This window comes from Jaculus jaculus, chromosome 4, assembly GCF_020740685.1.
Source record: "Jaculus jaculus isolate mJacJac1 chromosome 4, mJacJac1.mat.Y.cur, whole genome shotgun sequence".
Taxonomy (NCBI): Eukaryota; Metazoa; Chordata; class Mammalia; order Rodentia; family Dipodidae; genus Jaculus; species Jaculus jaculus.
The window spans coordinates 176,806,310-176,830,723 of NC_059105.1; the positions used below are offsets into that span (position 1 = coordinate 176,806,310).

Sequence of the window (24,414 nt, forward strand, 5' to 3'; positions counted from 1 at the left end):
TAATCAACATTTGAGAAACACAATACTACATGACATTTAGCAAACACGGGAACAGTGTAATATTATAGATGGAATATATTGCTAGGTACATATCCATCTACCGACTGAATTTTTTCATAGACTGTTTTTTCATAGAAAGTATTGGAAATGAGTACAAAACACGAATTAAAACTGTCACCATGAGCAAGGAGTAAGATAATGGATGATTTAAAAATGATGTATGCTTTGTTTTCAAAGTTATCCCTAATAAACATGAGTCACTCCACTAAGAAAACAATGCCAGTGAGCGTCTATTACTGCTTCACTTTGTGACATGTGCATAATGCTAGTTTTTCATGTGAGAAGTAAGACACAAATGTCTGGCGCCGACTATACCTCCTCACCTTGGGAGCTGGAGAGAGGCAGGAGGCAGTGAATTCAGGTATCTTTCTTGGTGCTGTCAGCAGAGGTTTCTACAGGGAGAAGTTATCAAAGAAAATTTAAGTAAAACTGTCAACTGGTAAGTTAAAGTGAGTATTTTTCCTTTCTTTTTAAAATTTTCTTTTGTTCATTTTTATTTAGTTATTTGAGAGTGGTAGAGGGAGAAAGAGGCAGATAGTGAGCGAGAGAGAGAGAATGGGCGCGCCAGGGCCTCCAGCCACTGCAAACGAACTCCATACGCGTGCGCCCCCTTGTGCATCTGGCTGACGTGGGTCCTGGGGAATCGAGCCTCGAACCGGGGTCCTTAGGCTTCAAAGGCAAATGCTTAACCACTAAGCCATCTCTCCAGCCCTATTTTTCCTTTCTTAAAGACGTGTACAGTGCTTGCCATGCAAACATGAGGACCTGAGGTGCCTCCCCCAAAGCCGGCTGACAACGGGGTGCACCGCGGCATGGTGGAGTGTGATTACCATCATCCGGGCACTGGAGAAGTGGAGACAGGCGGGTCTCCCAGGGCCTGCTGGCCACCCCGCCTTGCTGCCTGAGGAATAAGTCTGCACACCCCCAACCAGCACTTCATTGTGTCCTCCCTCCCTCCCCCTCCCCCACTCTCAATGAATGGCATCACTAAACAGAGACGACATCATTAGAGGCTTCAGGCACTTTGGGCTCATTAAGTCTTTCCATTCTCCATACCTTTCAGTACACAAGCTCTGAGAATTTTTCTGCTTGATTCCCTTGTAAATCCAGAACTTGTCATTAGCGTCAAGACACCTCCCTTTTTTATAGGCTTTTACTCTGCACCCTATCTGGAAGCTGAATGCCTGTCGTGGCAGATGGCTTCAGGTTCACTGAGATGAACGTCCAGACCAGGCACAGTTATGGAGGAAGGGATTTATTGAAGCTTCCAGATGCAGGGCAAGTTCCATAATGGCAGGAGAAGCTGCCTGCTTTCACAGGACCAAACACAGAGAGAGAGAGAACCACAAGCCAAAAGCCACACCGCACAGCACGCTTCAGGAACTCCCTCTAGGCACATTTTGCAGATCTTTAGATTGAAATCTGAAATCCACCACCAAACCTTAAGATCTGCCCAATGACACCACCTCCAGCCAGGAGGCTGCAGATGCAAACTACAAACTAACAAAACACTGAATATATTGGGGGTCATCTATTCAAACCATCATACCTGTAATCTCAAAATTTAAGAGATGAAGACAGGAAGATCAGAATTTTGTAGTCATCCTTGATGGCGTAGTAAATTCAAGACTAACAACCCACATATATGGACTGGATTTCCCTGTCCAGTCCTGTCTGGTTGCCAAATTCCATTCCTCTGTTAAATCTCACCTCTTTTTATTTATTTTTTTTTATGGTTTTTTGAGGTAGGGTTCCACTCTAGTCTAGGTTGGCCTAGAATTCACTCTGAATTCTCAGGATGGCCTTGAACTCAGTGAATCCTACCTCTGCTTCCCAAGTGCTGGGATTAAAGGTGCGCGCCATCATGCCCGGCTCACTTCATATGTTTTTGGAGACATGATCTCATATAACTCAGGCTAGCCTTGGACTCACTATGTAGCTAAGATTATTGGATTCAATCTCTAGTACCACCAAAAAACAAGGAAAAAACAAAACAAAACAAAGACTAACAACATTTTTTGGTTAGGGTGTGTTTCAGTTAGTACAGTATTTGCCGAGCATGCACAGAGCCTTGAGTTTGATCCCGTCATCCCATAAACTAGATGCAGTGGCACAAAACTCTGGTCCCAGGAAGTGGCGGCAAGAGGATCAGAAGTTCATCATCCTCATCTACAGGGGAAGTTCGAGGCCAGCCTGAGCTCTATGAGACCCGGTTCCAAAGAGGACGAGGAAGAAGGAGAACTATCTGTTGTCTGTGAGACAGTATGAGATTCACCATTGCTCTGTGACAAAACCTTAAGTTTTTTATATTTTATTAAGGTTAAGTTCCTGCCATTTTGGTTTATTGAAATCACACATATCTTGGTATTAGTTTGTTAGTGCTATTTAACTTGTAGTTTCACAATGTAACTTAATTTTAGTTCTAGACACAGAATCTAACTATAGCCTAGAATAGTCTTGAATTTGTGATCATCCTGTCTCTGCCTCTTGAGGACAAGGATTATAAATCATGCCCCACCATACCTGGCTAATTTTACATTTCTAACAATACATTTAATACATTTTATTTTCTTTTTAGTGACCACATGCTTTCTGCCACTGTCTTGTATTTATCACTATATGATCTTTCTCACCAGGCCCAAATAAGTAGGATTTCAGATACACGTTTTTGTAGGTGTCTTATTATGTGAAGGAAGGTGTCTTCTGTTCTTGATCTTTCTGAAGATCTTCATTAGATATGGCCATAGTAGCTTTATTTTGTCTTTTATGTTTTTCTTTTTCTTTTATATTTATATGCAATATATTTACTGGGTATCTTATTCAAGTTCTTTTTAAATTTTATTTATTTGCAAGCAGAGAGAGAGAGAGAAAGGAGACAGAGAGAGAATGGGCATGTCAGAGCCTGCAGACACTGCAAACAAACTCCAGACGCATGTGCCCCCTTGTGCATCTGGCTAACATGGGACCTGGGGAACCGAGCCTCGAACCGGGGTCCTTAGGCTTCACAGGCAAGCGCTTAACTGCTAAGCCATCTCTCCAGCCCTTATTCAATTTTTAATGTATCTTTCTTTTTAAGTGCATCTTATTTAAATGCTGTACTAGTTCATTTTAAAATTTTATTTACTTATTTGTTTATTTGAGAGACAGAGGCAAGGGGTGGGGGAGAGATGGAGGGAGAATTGGGCACGCCAGGATCTACAGCCACTGCAAACAAACTCTGGATGCATGAGTTGCTTTGTGCATCTGGCTTACGTGGGTTCTGTGGAATCGAATCTGGGTCCTTTGATTTTGCAGACTAGTGCCTTAACTGCTAAACGATCTCTCTAGTCCTGGTTCATTCTTTTTAAACACATCACTATAGGCGTTGGCTTGTCCAAGACGAGCTTTTTGCCATAGCTTTGCACAGGAAGGTTAGGTGGGAAGCAGGACTCTAGGCAAGTTCTGCACAAAGAAAGCCTCTTTTCCTTTCACCGCAACAAACCACTGCCTTTTCAGAGGACCGTGTGAGCAGTTTTCATGTGCTCTCCCCTATTCTGCTTCTCTGAACCAGTTTTTGCCCAGAAGGGTTTCTGTTGCCTGCTGGCCACTACAGACAATGCAGCTGCTGCTTCTCTATGTGTGCCCTTATTCTGTTCGTGTATGTGGGTTGATTTTATTTATTCTTATTTTTTGATGTGTTCTTGCTGGGCTCTCTTCATTTTCTTTCCCCTTCTTCCTTTGAAGCTCCTAGATCAACTTGACACTCTCAGCAGCACTGAGAAATACCTCAGGTATGTCTTCTGGTCTATTGTCCTCTGGTGTCCTTATTGCTCTTAAAATACTTTCAGAGAAAGAGTGCAAGATTCATAACCACAGGCTTCTAACACTTTGCCTCCCTTTATCATTGTATGCAGCACAGTGCCTTGGTTACAACTTAACAATGTGTATCTCCCAAGAGGTTAGGAAATTCAAACTCATTTCCTTCATCTGCATGTCCAAGCACAATGCGACTGTGTGTCTTTCCTTAGTCAAGTGTCCTAAGCCTATTCTGCGTTTATGATTTGACTATTCCTTCCCTACCTGCTCGACTCTGATCGCATCTTTCAAAAGCATATATGATGCTAGTATACTGAGAAGTACACTCCTCAGTGAGTGTCCACAGGCCTCTCTGATGAGGCTTGACCTGGATACATGGCAGATTGAGCCTTACCTGGTAACAATATATGAATCAGTTATATTATTTGAGTTCACAGCATTTTTAATGCTAGCTTAAAGATAATTATTTTTGCTATATAGTTTTACTGTAATGGGATTTGAACTGAACTACTAATCACATCGCTAAACTAGAGCTGTGAGTAAATAAAAATTTTATAAGCCTCATAAATATTGCTGTTTCATTTTAACTTCAGACTTATTTCTAGAAAAGACTGTGAAACAGAAATAAAAGCATAACAAAGATTCCTCAACTACATTTTGAGTAAGAAAGTATTAGTGATTATGGTCAAATGTAACATTTCAAGGCAATATAGAAACCATGAGCAAACATGCAGTGACATCTAGAAACAAGATAAAGACACAAAACTGGATGAACAGGAGAACGCTCCTGTAGTGAGTGCCCTTTCTCTCTCTCTCTCTCTCTCTTTCTTTCTTTCTTTTTTTGTTTTTGTTTTTCGAGGTAGGGTCTCACTCTAGCCCAGGCTGACCTGGAATTCACTATGGAGTCTCAGGGTGGCCTCGAACTTTTGGCGATCCTCCTACCTCTGCCTCCCGAGTGCTGGGAGTAAAGGCGTGTGCCATCATGCCTGGCCCCTTTTCTTTTAATTCTATATTAAGAAGGCTCAACTATAGTCAATGGGTAAAATATTATTTTGCTATATTTACTAGAGGTAAATTATAAAGCCTTGAGAATTTGACATTTAATTTCGCTCATGCATCTAAGTTCTGCTCATTTCCTTCATTTTATCTCATACTTTCTGTCACTGTGTAACTCCAGGATGGCTTAACTTGAATAATTTGCACCAATATTTTCATCCCATATACATCAAACCAAGCTTGACGTCTTTTACTCTGCCTTATAATTCACATTTCTAATTAATTAAGGATTATTAATAATGCTCTTCATATCCATAGAAACTTCTTTTCCCTCCTCTGGGTATGCCTTGCAGGGGTTCTCTCCATTGGGTTAATTAAAGTGGACAGACCCCCCCCCACCTTAACTGTGGGCCTGTATTCTTCTATAGGTTGGGGTCCTGAGTTGAAAAGAGGGGGGAAGGGAGCTGGCTAGCATTCACAGCCCTCTGCTACCTCACTGTGGACTGCGTGCGACCCACTCCCCAAGGCTCCTATCCTCATGTCTTCCCAGGCTGTGATGAGCTGTGACCTCACACTGCAGGCTGAAACACACCATTCCTTCCTTAAGGTGCTTCTGCTCAGGTGTTTGGTCAATCATGAGAAACACCCATGACCCTCCATGACTTTCCTTACGCCTTGATTCTACCTGAGGAACACAGTGCGTCTCACCAGCTCTGCCACGCCCTGCTGAACCCAGCTGGGCATCACTAGATCATTTTCCATCTCTGCTCAGAAATGTCAGATGGCTAAGATCCGTGTGCTGACCTCACGTCACTGCAGAAGGAATGCTTGGCTCTCATTTTCTGGACACTCATTTCACCTGTCCCCAACTCCCTTCTGTTCATGGCTGTACCAGGCGGGTCCTGTCTTCACTGGACCCTCTCCACCGAGCCTGCCTCGGTCACTGTTACCAGATATCACTGCTTCCTCCCAAGGATATCCAGGGTGGGTCAGTAACCCTTTCCCCCATGTCTCAGGGGGAAAAAAAATCCTTCCTCTTCTGGGAGAGATTTCAATCAAACTAAATCCCTTCTCCCCTTTTCTGTGCTGAGCAGTGTTTTATAAATACCTCAGGCTCTAAGCTAAAAAAAAAAAAAAGAAAAAAGAATGTGACCAACTTTGTCTTATTCTTACCCAAAAACCCAGCACTACTGTGTCACTGGATCCCATCTTGTATCAATCAGATATCTTACAAGATCAACCATGGGTAGAAAATTACCCTTGAACAAGCAGCTCTCTGCTCTACAATTGTACTGGCCTATCACTAACTGATTGCTAAGATGTTTTCTGTTTGTGCCCCCAAAATCATGTAACCTTAGAAATTTTCAACCCACCAATAATGTAAAGAATTCAAGATGCATCTGTCTATAAAGCCACCAGCTGTCCGAGCTCAGGACGCAGGCTTTGGAATTTATTCCCGAGTCCATGTCAACGTGAATAAATTTTCTGTTTTGCCACTTTACCTCTGCTTCCATCTCTGTGACTCGGTTTGCTGGGCACTCTCTACACCAGCCAGGCCTCACCTCTGTGTTAACCTTCTCCAATTCCAATGGCTTCTCTGTTAGTGTTAAAGCATTGTCAATCTCTCCACTCTCGTGTTTCCCACAGCCCCACCTAATCTTGTAGGTGCAAGCCTGTCTCTCAGCTTTATTTCTTAATTTCTTCTCTTTCCATTGACCATTTCTCCTTTACCATCTGAAGTTTATGTTGCTCAGTTCAGCAACATAATTCCTTTCAAGTTATAAAACCCAACAGATTTAGTACAGTGACCAGAGCATAACAGGTACAGAGGATGTACCTGTATCCTTAATAATTTAATAATGCAACAGAATTAAAGGGAAAGGGCCTAAATAAAATAATAAAAGAAAAAAATCTTAGGAGAAAGCTCTGTGAGGAGTGCAGACAAAAAGCAGACTATATCAGCTTTCTTACTGAAGAATCTTGCATATAAACTGAGACAGGCATACAATTAATGTACTAAAACAATGCCGTACCTGTTTCATGTACTAAATGAAGTGTACCCTTTGGTTCTAATTAGAAATAGAGTTTTCCACTATCCAACTTGTTACTAACAGATGATGGTTTTCAGCATCAGATTGCAGCTATAATTTTTAAATCACATATATTCATTTTTAATTTGAGTACATATTTTTTTCATCTTTGCACTTTTACAAAATAGAAACAAGACATGGTTAATCTACTTCAAATTCTGTCTCAGTTGTCTAATGAGTAGCTGCTTACTAATGATAACATCTTTTTGTCCTCATCATCTTCTTTTCAAATTTTAGGAAAAGAATAATTACACTAGAAATCTTGCAAATATCACTATTTATTTTTAAATTATGTCCATAGCCTCTTGCAGCAAGATGGCTGCATTTCTTTATAAACTCAGAAAGTCCTGAGGATCACAACTGAACCAGGAAAAATTCATCGGATGGATCGTCTTGGGGAGCAGAAAAACTAAGGGACCCCTAAGCTGGGAATGGAAGGGCGTCTGTGGAGCAGAATGGTCTGGGGAGGGGAAGAAATGAAGACACTGAGGTTCCAGCTCCAGAAACTTTGGTTCAGGCCACCTCATGGAGGTCCCGGAATCTAGATTTATACTGAAGTGAGAAGTTTTTGTACACATGGTCCAGTAGTCTTCCACTCAAAGACAGAAAACAGAGCAGTCTCCTTCCTAACTTTGTCCCCACGTGTGTGTTGGATGGTACAGCAAACACTTCCTGTACAATTGGGACCTTCTGGCTGAATTTTACTGAGCTTGAAATAGAGACTAAAAGAATGAGTCTGGGGGCTAGAGGGATGGCTTGACAGCTACGGCGTTTGCCTGCAAAGCCAAAGGACTGAGGTTCAATTCCCCAGTACCCACGTAAGCCAGATGCACAAGGGGGCACACGCATCTGGAGTTCGTTTACAGTGGCTGGGGGCCCTGGCACACCCATTCTCTCTCCCTGCCTATTCTGTCTCTCTTTCTTTCCCTTAAATAAATAAAGTAAATTGGAATTTATGTCTGAAAAGATTCCCTCCTCGAAGCTTGTGCCACTAGAGAGGATGTGCACTTAAGACTGGGGGGCCTCATACCACAATGACAACAGCAGGGTAGTGAAGGCCACAGAAGCTGGCCTTAGTGTCTCACTGGAGAGACTTGCTTGTACTCCAAACAGTACGAGTAAAGAGACCAGGATCCTTCCCAAGGCGTGAAACAATGCAGGGAAGGTGAAATGTTCACATTCCCCCCGCAACACACACCCACACCCCGAGTTCCTGGCCTGAGAGCAAATGGCAGTATGTGGCAGGATAGCATCGGACCTCGCTGTCACCCCGTCTGCTGCCTGCGGGAAAGAACTGGTGCAATGGGGAATCACACAGCTGTTCACTGGGAGTAAACGGTGATCTGCTCTGCTCCAGAAACCTCACGCTCACATTCGAAATAAGATTTACGAGTAGACATACTTAAATTTGAAGACTCGGGGTCTGATATGTCGGAGAGATCTCTGCAAACATCTAACTTAATTCACTTCTTTGTGTGGGCCTGGGGGACCCTAGGACAGAGGACTAGCAGCACGAGACCACCCGGGCCCCCTCAGCTTAGAAATTCAGCCAGGATTGGAACCGGCGGGGAGGGGGGGTGGTCTTAAGGCTAGGCCAATGCCGCCCCCACTCCTGCTTCCTCCTCCTTGCGGCCCAAGGCATTCCTCTCCTGCCAGCTTTCCAACGAGTGGGCACTGCCCTCCCGCCTGCCTGAGACTCGCAGGGCTCCTCAGAAGGACAACGTACCACGACCATTAGCTCTGAATGCCTCGGCTTCACCTATGCAGATGGGCTGTTGATCAGTACTGGAAAGCTGGACGCCAGATTCAGAGTCCTTGCAGCTGCTTTGAACAACAAGATGACCATATAGTTTGACCTACCATTGTTTTCATGAGGTTCACCGGCCCGTGAGCCAGAGAGGCAACAGGGAGCAGGTTGAAATTTGGGTCTTGTAGTTTACTGGCTCTGTCTACTGCAAAATCGTTCTCTATGACCCGCTTTCTTCAAACAGTGGGAATGACAGCAGTCATGAGGCCATCGTGAGGGGCAAGTCAGTCAGTCTACACGAAGCACCTCTAACAGTGCCACACCCTGTGATGATGTAATGCTTTCAGTCAGCCTGCTGAAAAGTCCTTCATGTATATAGTATATATAATGGCGGTAATCATTTGGATAATTAGAGACTTCACCAAATGTATCCATGATCACAAAAATACTGAGGAAGTAACTGGAGAGGAGAAGGAACTAGAACAATGGAAATACTCATTTTTTTAACTACTTAAAAAAAAAGTCAGCCTGGCATGCTGGTGCACACCTTTAATCCCAGCACTCGGGAGGCTGAGGTAGGAGGATCACCGAGAGTTCGAGGCCACCCTGAGACTTCATAGTGTATTCCAGGCCAGCCTGAACTAGAGTAAAAACCTACCTCAAAAAAATAAAACAAAATTTTTAAAAAGTCCAAGGCTATCAAGTATATTGTATATACAGAAGCAAATGGCAGGTGAACCATGAAGGAAATGCACTTTAGGTTGCCGGACCCTCCTTTTACATAGACATCTTCCTTGGTCTGGTCCCAGGAATCATGTTTGTAATTTTCTTTCTTTAAAAAAGGGTCCACAAAATCACATAAAGCTCAGGATCAAAAAAATTTGTCAGGCTGGACATATGGCTTAGTGGTTAAGTGCTTGCCTGTGAAGCCTAAGGACCCTGGTTCGATTTCCCAGGACCCACGTTAGCCAGATGCACAAGGGGGCACATATCTGAAGTTCATTTGCAGTGGCTGGAGGCCCTGGCGCACCCATTCTCTCTTCCTCTCTCTCTGTCTCTTTCTCTCTCTGTTCATCGCTCTCAAATTAAAAAAAAATAAATAAATAAACAAAAAAATTAAAAAGTTGTCCCAACTCAGAAGCATATGTAAAACAATGCTTGTTTTCATCATTATTATTTTCAAAATGTCCAAGTTATTGCTGATGATCTTGATCCACATCCAGAGAACGTCTTGAGGTTCCACTGAATAGGAGCAAGATGACTCTAGATCACTGTGACATGGACTATCGTCAGCTCACCCTCGGGGAACGGATGGACACCCTGAGGTGGCAGCAGTCCCCACTGCCTCCACAGGAGCCTGGCACTGGTGAAGGAAGATGGGCCAATGAAGGGGAGAAAGATGAAGGGGAGGATACAACACACCTGCTGGTAAAGCGCAAGGTGGGATTCGGCCTCAGTTTTACCTGACTGCAGAGCTGGGACGGAGGACAGAGCCACTTTATCACGGGAGTAAAGGCTTTACAAGTCAGTGACACAATACATGAGGCCGCGTTCGAAGGAAAAACCAACCATCTTGAAATCGAGGTCCCTGACGTGAGACCAGATGCAAAGCTGGATTCTGAATACAAAGAACGAGTAGGTCAAACACGAGGAGGAACAAGATTCAAGCTCACAAGGGGGACACAGGCACGCAGTGTCCAGAGACACAGGCTCGGGGTCCAGGGCCTCCCTTACAAGGCGGCAACGCAGAACCCGCTTCGGAAGGAAGCCAGACCCTTGCCTCTGACTCAGCACGGTCTGGGAACCAAGTCCTGAAGTGCATCCGGGACACCAGCCTTGACTGTTCCTGATTAGCAGGTACACTAATTGAAAACTCACTGTACATACAGTCCAGGTGCTTAAGAAGGTTTGGTAGGGCAGAGACCAAACAGGTGGATTTGCATTTAAAACCCAAATTAGTATTCTTTCCAGTGGAAATCATGCCAGGCAATCCACCTGGACCCATCCTTCTCTCTCCATGCCTGTGGATGTGAACAGGAATGGCTGATCTGATGGGTATGCCGCCAGGGGTGCACCTCAGTACGCCCGCCACTGTGAGAGAAGGGGGGTGTTCCCCTCTGCACTGAAACTCGTTTTGGCCCTCCGCTGGCAGCAGTTCATCATTTCTGGGAAGCCCAGGAGCCGATAACAATGGATCATGCTCCTCAGTCCCAAACTCCTGTGAAAAGTGAGGTGATTTATGAGGCCGGCAGCTAAGCGTGCCCCTGGCTCTGTGAAGCACACGGTGCCAAGACACCAGGCTCGGGCCGCTGTCACTTCCCTCCCCCCGCTGACTCCCTTTGCTTTGCTGAGTAAACAGAAACTGCTGTCCTGTCAGGATGAGAAACATCAGCTTCTTAAGAACAAATGGCAGAGGACACTTTGGACAAGCAGCTCAAGAAGGTAAACACCTTCTGTCAGGTATCTGCTGTTCCCTACCCTGAGCCAGGGACAGTGAAGACTGCAACACACAGAGCCTGCCTACAGGGCACGCCTGGACGAATCACACACAATTCTTCTAACATCTCATGTGCTACACAGGAATGAAGCGTCCACAGTGTGACTATGTTACGCATCACTCCTCTTGGAAAAGCAATGCATTGCCATAGAGAAATGAAATCTTGGTAGGAAAAGTAAGACAGTCAAATATTTCAACTACAATGAATGTAATAGGCTCTTGCTAGGCAAGGGTCTTTATGTGTTATAAACTGTAGATCAGGGAGTCTGGAAAGCACTCTTGGATAAATATGTCTTCTATGGCATCTGTCACCATAGCGACAGAGATTTGAAATCTCAGAACCCTACACAATAATGGCACATTAAAAAGATTAAATTCTAAACAGGAAAGTGTATTCCCATTCTTCATTACAAAGTTGTGCTCGGATATGCCATTTCAACTTGAAAAACACAACGAAAAGTTCTGCAAGTCTTCTCTACTCTGCGTTTACTGTGGAAACAACCAATGTGGGAATTGCCAGATGAGATAATTTTATTTCTTTCATGTGGTCCACAAGATCTTTGCAAAAGAATAGAATTGCCAAAGTTCCTTTTCAAAAGGCATGGGGTTTTATAAGGACTTTTATCTGATGGGAAGACTATAAACGAGATGAATGAAATCCAAATGCCGAATCTGTACTCCAGGACACTTGTATCATTCTATTCTAACCACATGGAAGAAAACTTTGGTCTCAATAAATACGTGCATACATTGATAGGTCTCACCTATGTTGAGCCACCAAATCCAAACAAATGAAAAATATGTATTTGGTGAAGAATTCTACATATGTCTAGTTATTCCTTCCATCATTCATTGCCTGGTAGTTTGTATTAACCAAAGTCCCAAGTCTGGGTGCTGCTGGGCATGCTAAAATAAGTAAAACATGGCCTCTTTATGTCACAGAAAGCTTACAGTGTCACGGAGATAGATCAGAAACTTAAGTAGCCACGGTGTCGGGTAGGAAGCCATGGCAGACTGTAAGATATGCACAGAGCAGGGGGAACGGGGAGGAAGGAGATATCTGGACACGTAAGGAGACGGGAGAAGACTGCCTGCGTTCTGGCACAGGTTTGGATCATGAAGAACTGGAGACGGGACAAAGGCCCCTGTGGGCAAGGGTGGCTGGGACAGGAGCTTTCAGCAGCAAGGAGGCGGAGAAGCAGGGACACAATGCACATCAGTGGAAGCGCCATGCGGAGGGCAAGAAGGCGATGGTAGGAAGGCACACAGCGTCAGGTTATAGAGACCCTGAGCGTCGCTCATCCTGCACACACGTCATCCCTGCGCAGACGCGCTATCTCTGCACAGACGCGTTATTCCCGCACAGACATGTGTTATCCGCCTCACAGACACGTTATCCACTGCTCAGACATATTATCCCTGAGCAGACATGTTATCCACAGCACAGACATGCTGTCTGCTGCTCAGACATGTTGTCCACAGCACAGACGTGTAATTATACAGACACTGATGGGCCAATATTACGTAGGTACAAAAGGACAAGCATAATTAATAACTTAGTTTAGGAAACGAAGTTGTGAGAGTGTGAGTGTATTTTAAGTGATACCAAATAAAACCACGAGTGAAATATAACTAAGCTGAACCAGAATTCCACATGCAAGTCATCCCTGTCCTACGGCAGAAGTAGAAGAGAACTCTGTGAATTAAAACAGGGGAAATGTTATGACTCCCTAAATGCAGGATACTTCATTTTATAAATCTACGATGTTAAAAACACTGTCTATGAGTAGTGACAAATAATAAGATAGCCATTATCCAGTGAAGTTGCCAACTAGCAGCCAAGCGATTACACTCGAAATGCAAATGCTTCATTTGGCCAGAAGGTGGCGCGTGGCGCTCGGCACAGACAGCAGGTAATCAGGAACTACGCGGAAGAGTGGCGGGTGGGACCCAATTACTCCTTCATCTGCTCCGAAGAAGAAAGATTGGAGTGGCCTGTTCCAGCCACACAATTTAAAACAAGGGTCTTGGATGGCCCGCACAGCTTATCAATCACAAGGGAGGCAATCGAATGGGCCCCTGGTGACACACCTTGAATTTGAGCTCTCCTTTCAGAGTTACTCAACTTGGGATGACTTGCAACAGGTCCGTTGGTTGGTTTGTAAATTTTCCTATGTCTTTTTCTCTCATGATTTTCCTATGAGGTTGTGAGCAACGGGGTGCAACAACCAGATGAAAAGCCCAACAAATAAGCTACCCGCCCTCCCCTTTGGCAAAGATGGGGTGTAACTGGCTGGACTGTTGTAGCAGGCACATGCACTACCATATGGAAAGGATGCACGTGGCCCGGGCTGCTCCTTTTGAATTACAGTGCAAGACATTAAGACATCTCCTTAGCCAGATTTTTTTTTTTTCTGATTGACTGTGTACTTAAAATTATTTTAGAATTTTATTGAACACAATAAACAAAAAAGCTAGTGTCATTCATAAAGTTCAAGTCATTAGGCAAGAAATAACTTAAATAATGAAACATAAGGCTTCCACAAGACCAAAGCACCCTTCCACTAGTCTGCAGAAATCTCCTTCCTGCCCGACAACCAGGTTCTCCCCTCACCTATTAGTGAGGGACTCAATGCCCTGCTTCCGGAACTAGTCTGTGATATAACAGCTCCTTGGACGGAGTCTGCATTCTCTGTACAGTGGCCAGGAATGCTGGGCTGAGAGAAAACGACTTCCTGAGGCTACACCAGCTTTCACTTAGCCCCAGAATACAATAGCAACAGAGTCGCCTGGGACAATTCAGAACAGAGCCCCATTTAACCTGTTCAGTTTTATTCCTACAACAAAGGTAAACACACCCATTCAGGCTCAAGATGGCTCTACACCTGGTCTCCTTCCATAGTTCAGGACTGTGTGATACTCAGCCGCCTAGGAACTCTATGATTCAAGCCCCCAGCTGCAGGAGGTCTGCCCACAAAGAGAAGTGTCAAAGAGCGGCGATTCTCACAACTCCAAACTGAATACTTTCTTAATAAGGGTGTCCTGCATTGGAGCTCCTAGAAATTAAGATTTTGTCACTCTGCTCACAGATAGCATGCATACAAGGTTGCAGAGACCACAGCTGCTGGTTTCTGAGAGGAGCGCCAGTCGATTATCTTTTCGGTCATCATTGTACTCTCCTGATTGTGAGCGCTACAAATCTGGAACCACAGAACCTGAGATCCAGAAAGCCCCTTGCTTTGTCCCATTGCTCCCTTCACTTTCCATGTGGGGCTTCAGCTGCCCGAAGCTGACACACAAGAGGGCGAGAGCCGACAGAAGAAGGCCGAGGCCACCTCTCCACTTGCGCTCCAGGTCCGGGTCAATGGATCCAGGATCGTGGACGGTGAGAGGTAGGAGGAGAGGACAGGAGGTGGGCAAGGCAGAGTTGTCTGGCACACACTTCAGGATGCCCTGGTTTGGAGACAAAGATAAGTGGGTGCTGCCAATAAAGACAAGGAAGTCACGGAAGTCCGTGAGCCAGCTCTTGACTTTCTAGCAGCTCGCCAGTCTCCACCTGAACCCTGTCTGTACTGGCCCTGAATCAAATGAGCGCTTTCCCCGCTCCTTCCGGCACAGCCCTCATCAGAGCAGAGCTGCAGAATATTTTCAGGGATTATTTTTGTGCAAGGAGAGTTGAGGTTGTCTGTTGGAAGTCTTCTATTCAGTAATTACCCTGTCTTATAAGGAGATACACCTCTTTACAGGCAGCGACACTCCACAAACGCTGGGTTTATTTTCATGTACACAGCTTCAGCATGGAAAAGGTCAGTCGCATGAAGGGACAAATCAGTGCTCATTTCCAAGTCGTTCTTTATGCTGTTTGCACCTGGAACACCCTGTCCATTTCCTTCAATTTGCCCTAAGGAGACTTCAAGATCCAAGTTCGGCGCCACTTTCTCTGCAACTGCTCCTTTGGCTGGCGTGGGCCCTCTGTCTCCTGCTGCAGTTTCACATGGGGCCAGGGAATTCTTGAATTCATACTAACAGTGATTGCTAATTTAAAGCAGCGATCACACACAGTCCACCGAGAAACAGTGAACAGTCTGAGAGTGTGTCTTACTATTTCCATGGCGACCGGTCGAGCACCTTCCACAAATGCAGGCGCTGACCTGGGTACTGCCACGTCACGGGAAGTGACCCTCGGGCCAGCCTGACCCTCAGGGAGGTTGCATTCCGTTATTGAGCTGCATGAGATCCCCACAGAGCTTGGTGTGGCGCAGGCTGGAACAAGCGCGTGTTCAGTGACCGCCTCACACTGACCAGTTGTCTGCGGCTGGCTCGGCTGAGGGCATCCACTACTTGAAAGTACGTCAAAGGCTCCAGGATTATTTTCACAGATTTTTGTTATTTTTTTTTTCCCGTAAAAGAAAAGAAAGGACAGCAAGAATTCCTTATCCTTTGAACCAGATTTCTAGGTAAAGCCGTGCTAAAGTGCTGGGCTATATTTGAAACAAGCTGAATCTATGGCTCTGACTTAAATTCTTAGGGTGAAACTAGTGCCAAGAAAAAGAGAATGAATGAGCAGAGGACATCTGTTACTTTACCAGCTGCCGTTAAAAATCTCTGCCTGGATAATGACCAACACATCCAGCCCCAAACAAACAATGCACTAATTAAGGCATCATGAATGGCACTATTAATATCCAAGGGTCAGCTCCAATCTCTCAGGACAGAAAACAAAAGGTACCCAGAGACAGCGAAAAGACACAATTGATTCTGGGTGTGTTAAGTGCCTTCACAGAGGAGTGGTAGACAAAATGAAAAACAAGATAAAATTAAAATTAAGATATTTCAGAATAGGAAAATCTATATTCGCCTAGTCCCCTATTTGTTAAAATAATCACAGGCTCTGATGTCTTTATTTCTGATTTCTGTTATCAAACTCATGACTAGAAGCTCGGTGAACTACAGAAGGAGGAGCCGCACGTTGAAAGCAGCTCTTAGGAGCCTGTTTTCAAAGCGAGCTCGGTATTTTTCCATGAGAACAAGACTCTGGGTTAAGAGAGGAGGGTTGGGCTTGGCGGTTCGGGCGCGTGCCTGTGAAGCTTAAGAACCCAGGTTCAATTCTGCAGGTCCCACGTAAACCACATGCACAAGGTGGTTCGTGCATCTGGAGTTCATTTGCAGTGGCTAGAGGCCTTGGTGTGCCCATTCTCTCTCTATTTAATAAATAAATCAATCTTTTTTAAAAAAGAGGAGAATCGCATATGTTTATTATCTCAGGTGTTTGCGGATGCCAGCCAGGTGGGAAGGGAGGAATATCAAAGCCTCACAGATAAGAGGCAGGGGTGTAGCGATGTGGGGAGCCCGAAGGACTTGAATCTACTTCATCGCTGAATTTTCTATTCCCATGAATGTTTCTCTCCTGGCGCCTACGCATGAGTCAACACACTTGAACACTTGCTGCTGACCTTCTTCTATGCTACCTGAGGAAATTAACAGAGCCTTTATGAAGGCAAAAATACTGAATTTATGTGTAAACAGAAACCTAGGTTTTAGTCAAGAAAATGAAATACTAGGGACATGGAAGGTGAAGGTTAAGAGAAAAGGTAGCCAAGGGGTGAAAACCATCACAGCAGGTTATATGCACCATAAAAATGTCCTGGAGGCCCTTACTGTCTATAGTAAAAATACTAGTAAAGACAATTACATAATTTTTATTTTCATTATTTATCTGACAAAGAAAGAGGGAGACAGAGTGAGAGAGAATGGGCATGTGAGGGCCTCCAGCCACTACAAATGAACTTCAGAAACTTGGGCCTCCTTGTGCATCATGCTAACATGGATCCTGGGGAATTGAACCTAGGTCCTATCATAATTTCTATATATGCCATATTTACTTTCACTGAAATTGTCACAGTTACCCGATTATCAATAGTAATGTGCTATTTAAAAGTCCTCTTAACAATTAAATATGATGGACTTTCTGTATTAATTGGCTAGTATTGCGTAACAGAAGCCATCGCCCTCGGGGAAGAGGTCTCCCGTCTGCAGCCGCATGCCTGTGTCATCCCCGTCTTGACGACACGACTTTAGCATGCTGGAGGGCCGACTCCGCGAAGTACAACCGGGGGATAGAAATAAAGGCCTTTGCCCCTCACAGGATGGCTGTGGAGATGGGCGTAGACAATGTGTGGGGGCAGGAGAGATGGCTTAGTGGTTACAAAGCCTAAGGACCCAGGTTCACTTCCCCAGAACCCACATAAGCCAGAGATGCACAAGGTGGCACATGTGTCTGGAGTTCATTTGCAGTGGCTAAAGGCCTTGGCGAGACCATCCTCTCTCTCTTCCCCTCTATCTACCTCTCTCTCTCTCTTCCAAATAAATAATAAATAACTATCTTTAAAAAATTAATAGTACTTTCCCCCTTCTTTAGACTTTTCTAGAATATTTCTCGGATAGCAAATGAAGAGGACAGGGTAGGAAGGAAAGGAGACGGGAGGCTATCTATCAGAGCAGCTACTCTGTGCAGACAGGAAGAGCAGCGGCGTGGGGAGGAGGGAGAACAGCTCACCTGAGGCCGCGGCTCTGCCAGCTTCTCCTGGTACCTCTGCACACACTCCCTCAGGTGCCTGTCCTTCTCTGTCTGTGACGATGGCGCGGCACTCCTCGTGCCCAGCGGGATAGAAGGCAGTCGCTCTACCTGGTGACAGCTTCACAGCAACGAGAATGAGACTCACGTCAGGAGGAGACACGCAGGTAGCCGCGGCTGCAAAGGGTGGCCGACTTCTTCTACATGGAGTCGGATTTGTCTATCAGACGCACAGAGGTCAATGCAAAGCAGGGTCACCACGTGACTTTGGGTGACACCTGGCCATCTCTGATTGGCAAGAGCAGCATACAGAATGAGAAGGATACACCTGTCTCTGGCGGGAGGTTCTTAACCAGTTTGCTAAATTATCCTCCCTTGCCACAAGCAAGGTCTTTTTCAAGTTTTGTTTTAATCATCATGGATTCTCTCATTATTGCCAAAATTTTTCCCTAAAAATTCTGAGATAGAAATATATGCATCACTAAAGTGTGTGTGTGTGGGGGGGTGCATGTGTATAGCATATATGTGGTGTAATGGTGTAGTGTGTCTGTGTGGGTATAGCATACACGTGGCATAATGGTAGTGTGTGTGTGTGTGTGTGTGTGTGTGTGTGTGTAGCATATATGTGGTGTAATGGTGTGGTGTGTACGTAGCATGTATGTGGTGTAATGGTGTGGTGTGTACGTAGCATGTATGTGGTGCAATGGTGTAGTGTGTACGTAGCATGTATGTGGTACAATGGTACGGTGTACGTAGCATGTATGTGGTGTAATGGTGTGGTGTGTACGTAGTATGTATGTGGTGTAATGGTGTGGTGTGACCTAGCATGTATGTGGTGGAATGGTGTAGTGTGTACGTAGCATGTATGTGGTGCAATGGTGTGGTGTGACCTAGCATGTATGTGGTGGAATGGTGTGGTGTGTACGTAGCATGTATGAGGTGAAATGGTGTGGTGTGTACGTAGTATGTATGAGGTGAAATGGTGTGGTGTGTACGTAGCATGTATTAGGTGTAATGGTGTGGTGTGACCTAGCATGTATGTGGTATTATGGTGTGGTGTGTACATAGCATGTATGTGGTAGAATGGTGTGGTGTGTACATAGCATGTATGTGGTAGAATGGTGTGGTGTGTACGTAGCATGTACGTGGTGTAATGGTGTGGTGTGTATGTAGCATGTATGTGATATAATGGTGTGGTGTGTACGTAGCATGTACGTGGTGTAATGGTGTGGTGTGTATGTAGCATGTATGTGATGGAATGGTGTGGTGTGTGCGTAGCATGTATGTGGTGTAATGGTGTGGTGTGTACGTAGCATGTATGTGGTGTAATGGTGTGGTGTGTACGTAGCATGTATGAGGTGCAATGGTGTGATGTGTACGTAGCATGTATGAGGTGCAATTGTGTGGTGTGTACGTAGCAGGTATGTGGTGTAATGGTGTGGTGTGTACGTAGCATGTATGTGGTGTAATGGTGTGGTGTGTATGTAGCATATATGTGGTGTAATGGTGTGGTGTGAATGAAGCATGTATGTGGTGTAATGGTGTGGTGTGTACTGGGTGATGGTGTGGTGTGTACTGGGGCTGGGTGATGTAAACACAGGGATCCTCTGGGATGACTGAGAAGACGGGGGACTGGGTGATGTAAACACGGGACCCCTCTGTCTGGGATGACTGAGAAGATGGGGTCTGGGTGATGTAACAGGTGCTCATGGGGGCCTGGAAGCTGCTGAGACTGTGGAGCCCCTTCCTTATACAGTTCTGGATGGCCTCGACTGTGGCATCATCTCAAAATGCCCTAAAGCCTGATGAGGATCCACCTTGGATAATCATCCTGTCCTCTAGCCGTGTGTATTATACAATTATGCAGGATGGTACATATGTGAGCATTTCTCATGATAATCTTACTACGCCTTCAGAGATATGTGGTATGAAAAGACTAAGTTCAATTTACCTTTTCTTACTTTTGCTTTTGTGAGTCTGTTCTAAGAATAACTGCCAAAGCTATTAAGCAAACAGACCCAATAGCCAGGCGCAGTGCCTCCCCCTTCAGTCCCCACACCCAGGAGGCTCAGGGCTGAGGTAGAAAGATCACAGAAGTTCAACGCCAGTCTGGGGCTACAGATTGAGTTCCAGCCTGGGTCAGAATACATCTCAGTCTGAGTGGAGGGAGAGATGTCATTGTGTTTGCCATGGTAACAAAGCTTGATGTGGACAAGACGCTAACTCCTAATGGAGTGCAGCTCAGGTACAGGGCTTCGCTGGGGTGAACAGCAGTGGGGGGACATGATGACGTCTCTTGTTTTGATCTGTTTTCTGGTTTTCTCCTATAGATTATAGATAGGTGGAAGGAGGAAAGAGAGCTCCATTCAGTCACTGGAGGGAGAGAAGAGGAAGGGTCTACGTTGGGAGAAAAAGCATGAATGCTGGGGCTGGAGAGATGGTTTAGCGGTTAAGTGCTTGCCTGTGAAGCCTAAGGACCCCGGTTCGAGGCTTGGTTCCCCAGGTCCCACGTTAGCCAGATGCACAAGGGGGCGCACGCATCTGGAGTTCGTTTGCAGAGGCTGGAAGCCTTGGCGCACCCATTCTCTCTCTCTCCCTCTATCTGTCTTTCTCTCTGTGTCTGTCGCTCTCAAATAAATAAATTTTAAAAAAAAGCATGAATGCTGGGCTCAGAGAGGAAGAAGACTGAGAGCAAAGAGAGCAGTCCGTCCATCTAAAGCAGCCAGGGACAAGGAAAAGGGACAAAAATCAGCAATTCCCTGCTTCTCGAGGTGGCAGCGCAGAGTTTTCTTGCCCTCTATCAAAAGAGAAAAGTGGGGCGCTAAAACCAGATTCATGCACTACTGTGAAGAAACACTTCATTCAACCCACATGCAGCATTTGCTGTTCTTGTTATTTTCAAAGAAAGGTGCTAGATAAACAAATGTGAGGGAAAGCCACCAGCATACAGCCACCCACAGTGTGGCTTTGAAGACATCTGTGGGTGACACCTATGGAAACTCCGTGTTTGATGAGGGAAAAGAACCTTGTAGTAACATAAACTTTTAATTAAGGAAAAGAAAACAAATATTTTCTTGTAAATGCAGCATATTCGTTCATCTATTTTTAAAGAATTTTGAAGACAGACTTTAGTTTACACTACGACCCTCAGATATTTAGCTTCTGTTTCAATATTTAGACTTTCTGGTACAGCCAAGTAACAGGCATTATTTGTCCCTTACTGGGGCCTCCTCCTCAATGTGGACTGTGAACACGAGGAGAGTGCACTAATATCTATTTCTCAGGTGCTGTGACAAAAATCTATAGCTTCCTTCTGTGCTTGAGGTGGAAAGCAAACCAGATATCAGTAGTTGGAACAAGACTGGCTGGTTCCATTTTACCATGTCCAGATTACAGAACCCGAGTCGCACCATTTGTACTAACAGGAACATGCTGGAATGTCAGAGGATGTTTCTGAGAGAAGCTGGAAGGCAGAAAGAAAACAGGTTTGCTGCTGTAGTCTCTGCTTCCAGGCCCGCTCTAGGGAGGACGCTTGGGCAAGTCAAAGAAGCTTTCTGAGTCCCCCGGCCCTCCTCTGGCTGACAGACGTTGTCCATGCGGTGGCATGAACCCTGCTGATCCCAGGCAACAAACCTTGTTTTCTGGAAATTAAGACAATGCCACATTTCACCTCATTGCTTGTCCCTGTATCAGAGAACCCTGCCTAAGAAATGCTCATCATTTAAATAACGCTTATTTCATTAGATTCTATCCAATCTACCAGTGTATATGCCTCAAGGCGCATTTCAAGGCCCGTTCTTTAAGAAGGCAAGTCCCAAACTAGGATGTTGAGTCTGAGTATTCATGAGGTCACCAGGTGAGTTCCAGGTTCCCCAGAAGTCATCACCCTGTGTGAGTTCTCTGCAGGAAGTACAGCTCTCAATTAGCTGTCCCTGTAATTAGGAGCTTTGCTTTCTATCTCCCCAAGCCTCCCGCTGCTATCTTATGCATATTTTATCATGATCTTTTCAGTGGAAAGGAATTGCAGATGGTCAATATTTTGTCAGTGTATTTAAAGAATCAAGGACTTAAGGAAACTATAAATAGAAGCCCTTTCGCAGTTTAGATATTTTAGGATCCATCTGTTTCTGCCAACATAACTAAATTTATCTTGCCTCCCCTCAAAAGTGGAGTTATTTGGATGTGTAAGAGAAACAAAATTAACCTAGCTTCGAAGATAATTCTACAGTGTTCTGTGGCAGCATCCCCAGTTTCTAAGAGAAGAGGGCAAGAGCATGATAATTCAGGGTCACTGCAAAAAAAAAAAAAAAAAAAAAAAAAAGGAAAGAAAAGGCAGCTTGAAGGACAATTTCCCAGGTCTGCAGGGTGGCAGTGACCAAGACTAGACTGATAAATCTCAGGTAAGTGGTCGGATCTGTGCCAACGTCTCAGTGGCTTATCAGCAGAAGCGCAGAGACCAGATAGTGTCTCTAGATGGTCCAGATAAGGGACTGAGCATATGTGGAGTTACAGCGATCCCACTGTGACTCCAGGAGACAGGGAGCTGCAACGGGTGACTTCATCAGTCCCAGGTCTTACAGCCAGTGGAACCAAGCCCAGGCAGCCTGACCCCAAAGTCTAGAGTCTGAAGTTTGTCACTTCCTGCATGAACAGTTCTCAGGTCAAAGTGGCTAGTAGCATTCACTGCTCTTACTTTTGAAACTGAATCAATGCTTTGCTGCTGTGTAAGTGGCATTTAAAGTGCCCAAACTCAAGTTATCTGGAAGAAGTTGACCAGTGGAGGTTTATGCACAGGTTTCTGAGTTCAAAGGGTGGCTGTAACTCTGACTTCTCTAAAATGAAGAAGTGGGCTGGAGAGATGGCTTAGCAGTTAAGCGCTTGCCTGTGAAGCCTAAAGATCCTGGTTCGAGGCTCAATTCCCCAGGACCCACGTAAGCCTGATGCATAAGGGGGCTCACGCATCTGGAGTTCATTTGCAGTGGCTGGAAGCCCTGGCGCGCCCATTCTCTCTCTCCCTCTCTCTCTCTGTATCTGCCTCTTTCTCTCTCTGTCACTCTCAAATAAATAAATAAAAATGAACAAAAAAAATAAAGTGAAGAAGTGAAAGCAGATCAGGGTTTCAGAGTCATGTTTCTGGTGCTCTAGGCTGTTTGCAGAGAGTAGGGGACAGAAATGGAGAGAGGCTGTCTGACCCCTGAGAGTATAACCACCAATTCAATTAGGATAGAACTGCATTTATCTGCTTTATGAATTTTGGTTCTGTGACACAGCTTATTTGGGGAAAACACCGGTTGTGTTGCTAAGCAAGAAAGAGAGAAAGACACAAAACAAAAGCTCACTGGGCCCTGTGAACCGTAAAGCACCGTTATGGCCCCTGATGTTTCCTTCCACCTCTAAACACAAGTAACCTCGAGACTCCAGGCAGGAGAGCAGAAGCAGAATATTTTGTTCTTCTTTTTTCCCCCCAATTTGCTCTTATTTTCAGAGCTGGATATAAATAACCCAACAAGAATTATTATCCTAATGTCTAGATTAGCGATATTGATCTACTTATGCGTCAGCCCGAAGGACTTAGCAGAGAATGCATGGAAAGGCAATGCTTAAGTTAGGGTGCCTTTGTTAAATGGGAACGCTAACGCTTTTCCCCTAGGGAGAGAGTGTTAGTCTACAAGCGCTTGTAATAACACTGACAGCCATTAATATTTAATCAGTCTTCTTTCCTGGTTTAGTCTGCATACCTTCCTCCAGCACATTTAGCAATGAAATCAATAGGCGACTTAAACAGAAAAGAGTGCATGGTCTAACAGCTTAGTGCCCCTGGACATACACTCTGACTAATGTCCTTGGATGGTCAGGCTGTGTGCTATGTGACCGTGAGCCAGAGAGCAGCCGTCAGAGGCCACAGCCTCTTGGCGGGTGAAAGCATCTGCACCTTGATTTAGCAGATCTCTTCCATTTGACAGAGGAGCCCCTAACAACATAATCTTCTTCCAGGTAGCAAGGGACTAGAAGGAGTTTCAAAAGATCAGCGACTGAGCTAAAAATCTATCGACAGCTGACGTTCTTCAAGTTTCACAGAATGGCCTTTAGGAATTAAGGAAAATGTTCAAATGTTACCTGTTTTCTGATTTGTTAGGATTATTTGCACAGATCCACATGCCAAGAAAGTCTTCTTCCCGGTACTGAGTAGAAAGAGGCAACACTCTCCACTTGAGACAAAGATCTGATAACCAAGCACAGACAAGAACAGGGGCCGCCATTCAGAATGAAATCCATCATCAAATGAAACCGAGGGCACACAGCAACACTAGTGAATCCTCCCTCGTACGCCAACATGACAGACAGCATTGCAAGATGCTATGGACTCCTTGAAGAGCCCATTAAGACATGTGATTATTATTATCATTACTATTGTTTCTGCTAACTTCAGTTGGTTTATGTTCCTTTTAGCCAAAAAGAAAAAAAAAATACCTTAATAGATCCCATTCTACTTCTCATCAGGCCACTGAGAATCCCAGGGACATGACTCCCCATTTTCTCCAGACCGTTACCCATTCATTGACTGTCTCTAACCCCATGACTGACGTAAGAAGGGAAGTCAAGGTCTCTGAGTCACTTACATACTTCCTTCTTTGTATTTGCATCTGTGCTTACG

General features: G+C 44.9%; 1 protein-coding gene across 1 annotated transcript in view; it reads right to left on the reverse strand.

The window, feature by feature from the left end:
* The window catches only part of Morc1 (MORC family CW-type zinc finger 1), a 168,681-nt gene that overhangs the window by 43,996 nt on the left and 100,271 nt on the right, over positions 1-24,414 (reverse strand). Inside the window, 3 exon segments of the mRNA XM_012950005.2 lie at positions 14,424-14,638; positions 17,742-17,880; positions 23,877-23,982. Of these exon segments, the coding sequence (XP_012805459.2) occupies positions 14,424-14,638; positions 17,742-17,880; positions 23,877-23,982 (460 nt within the window).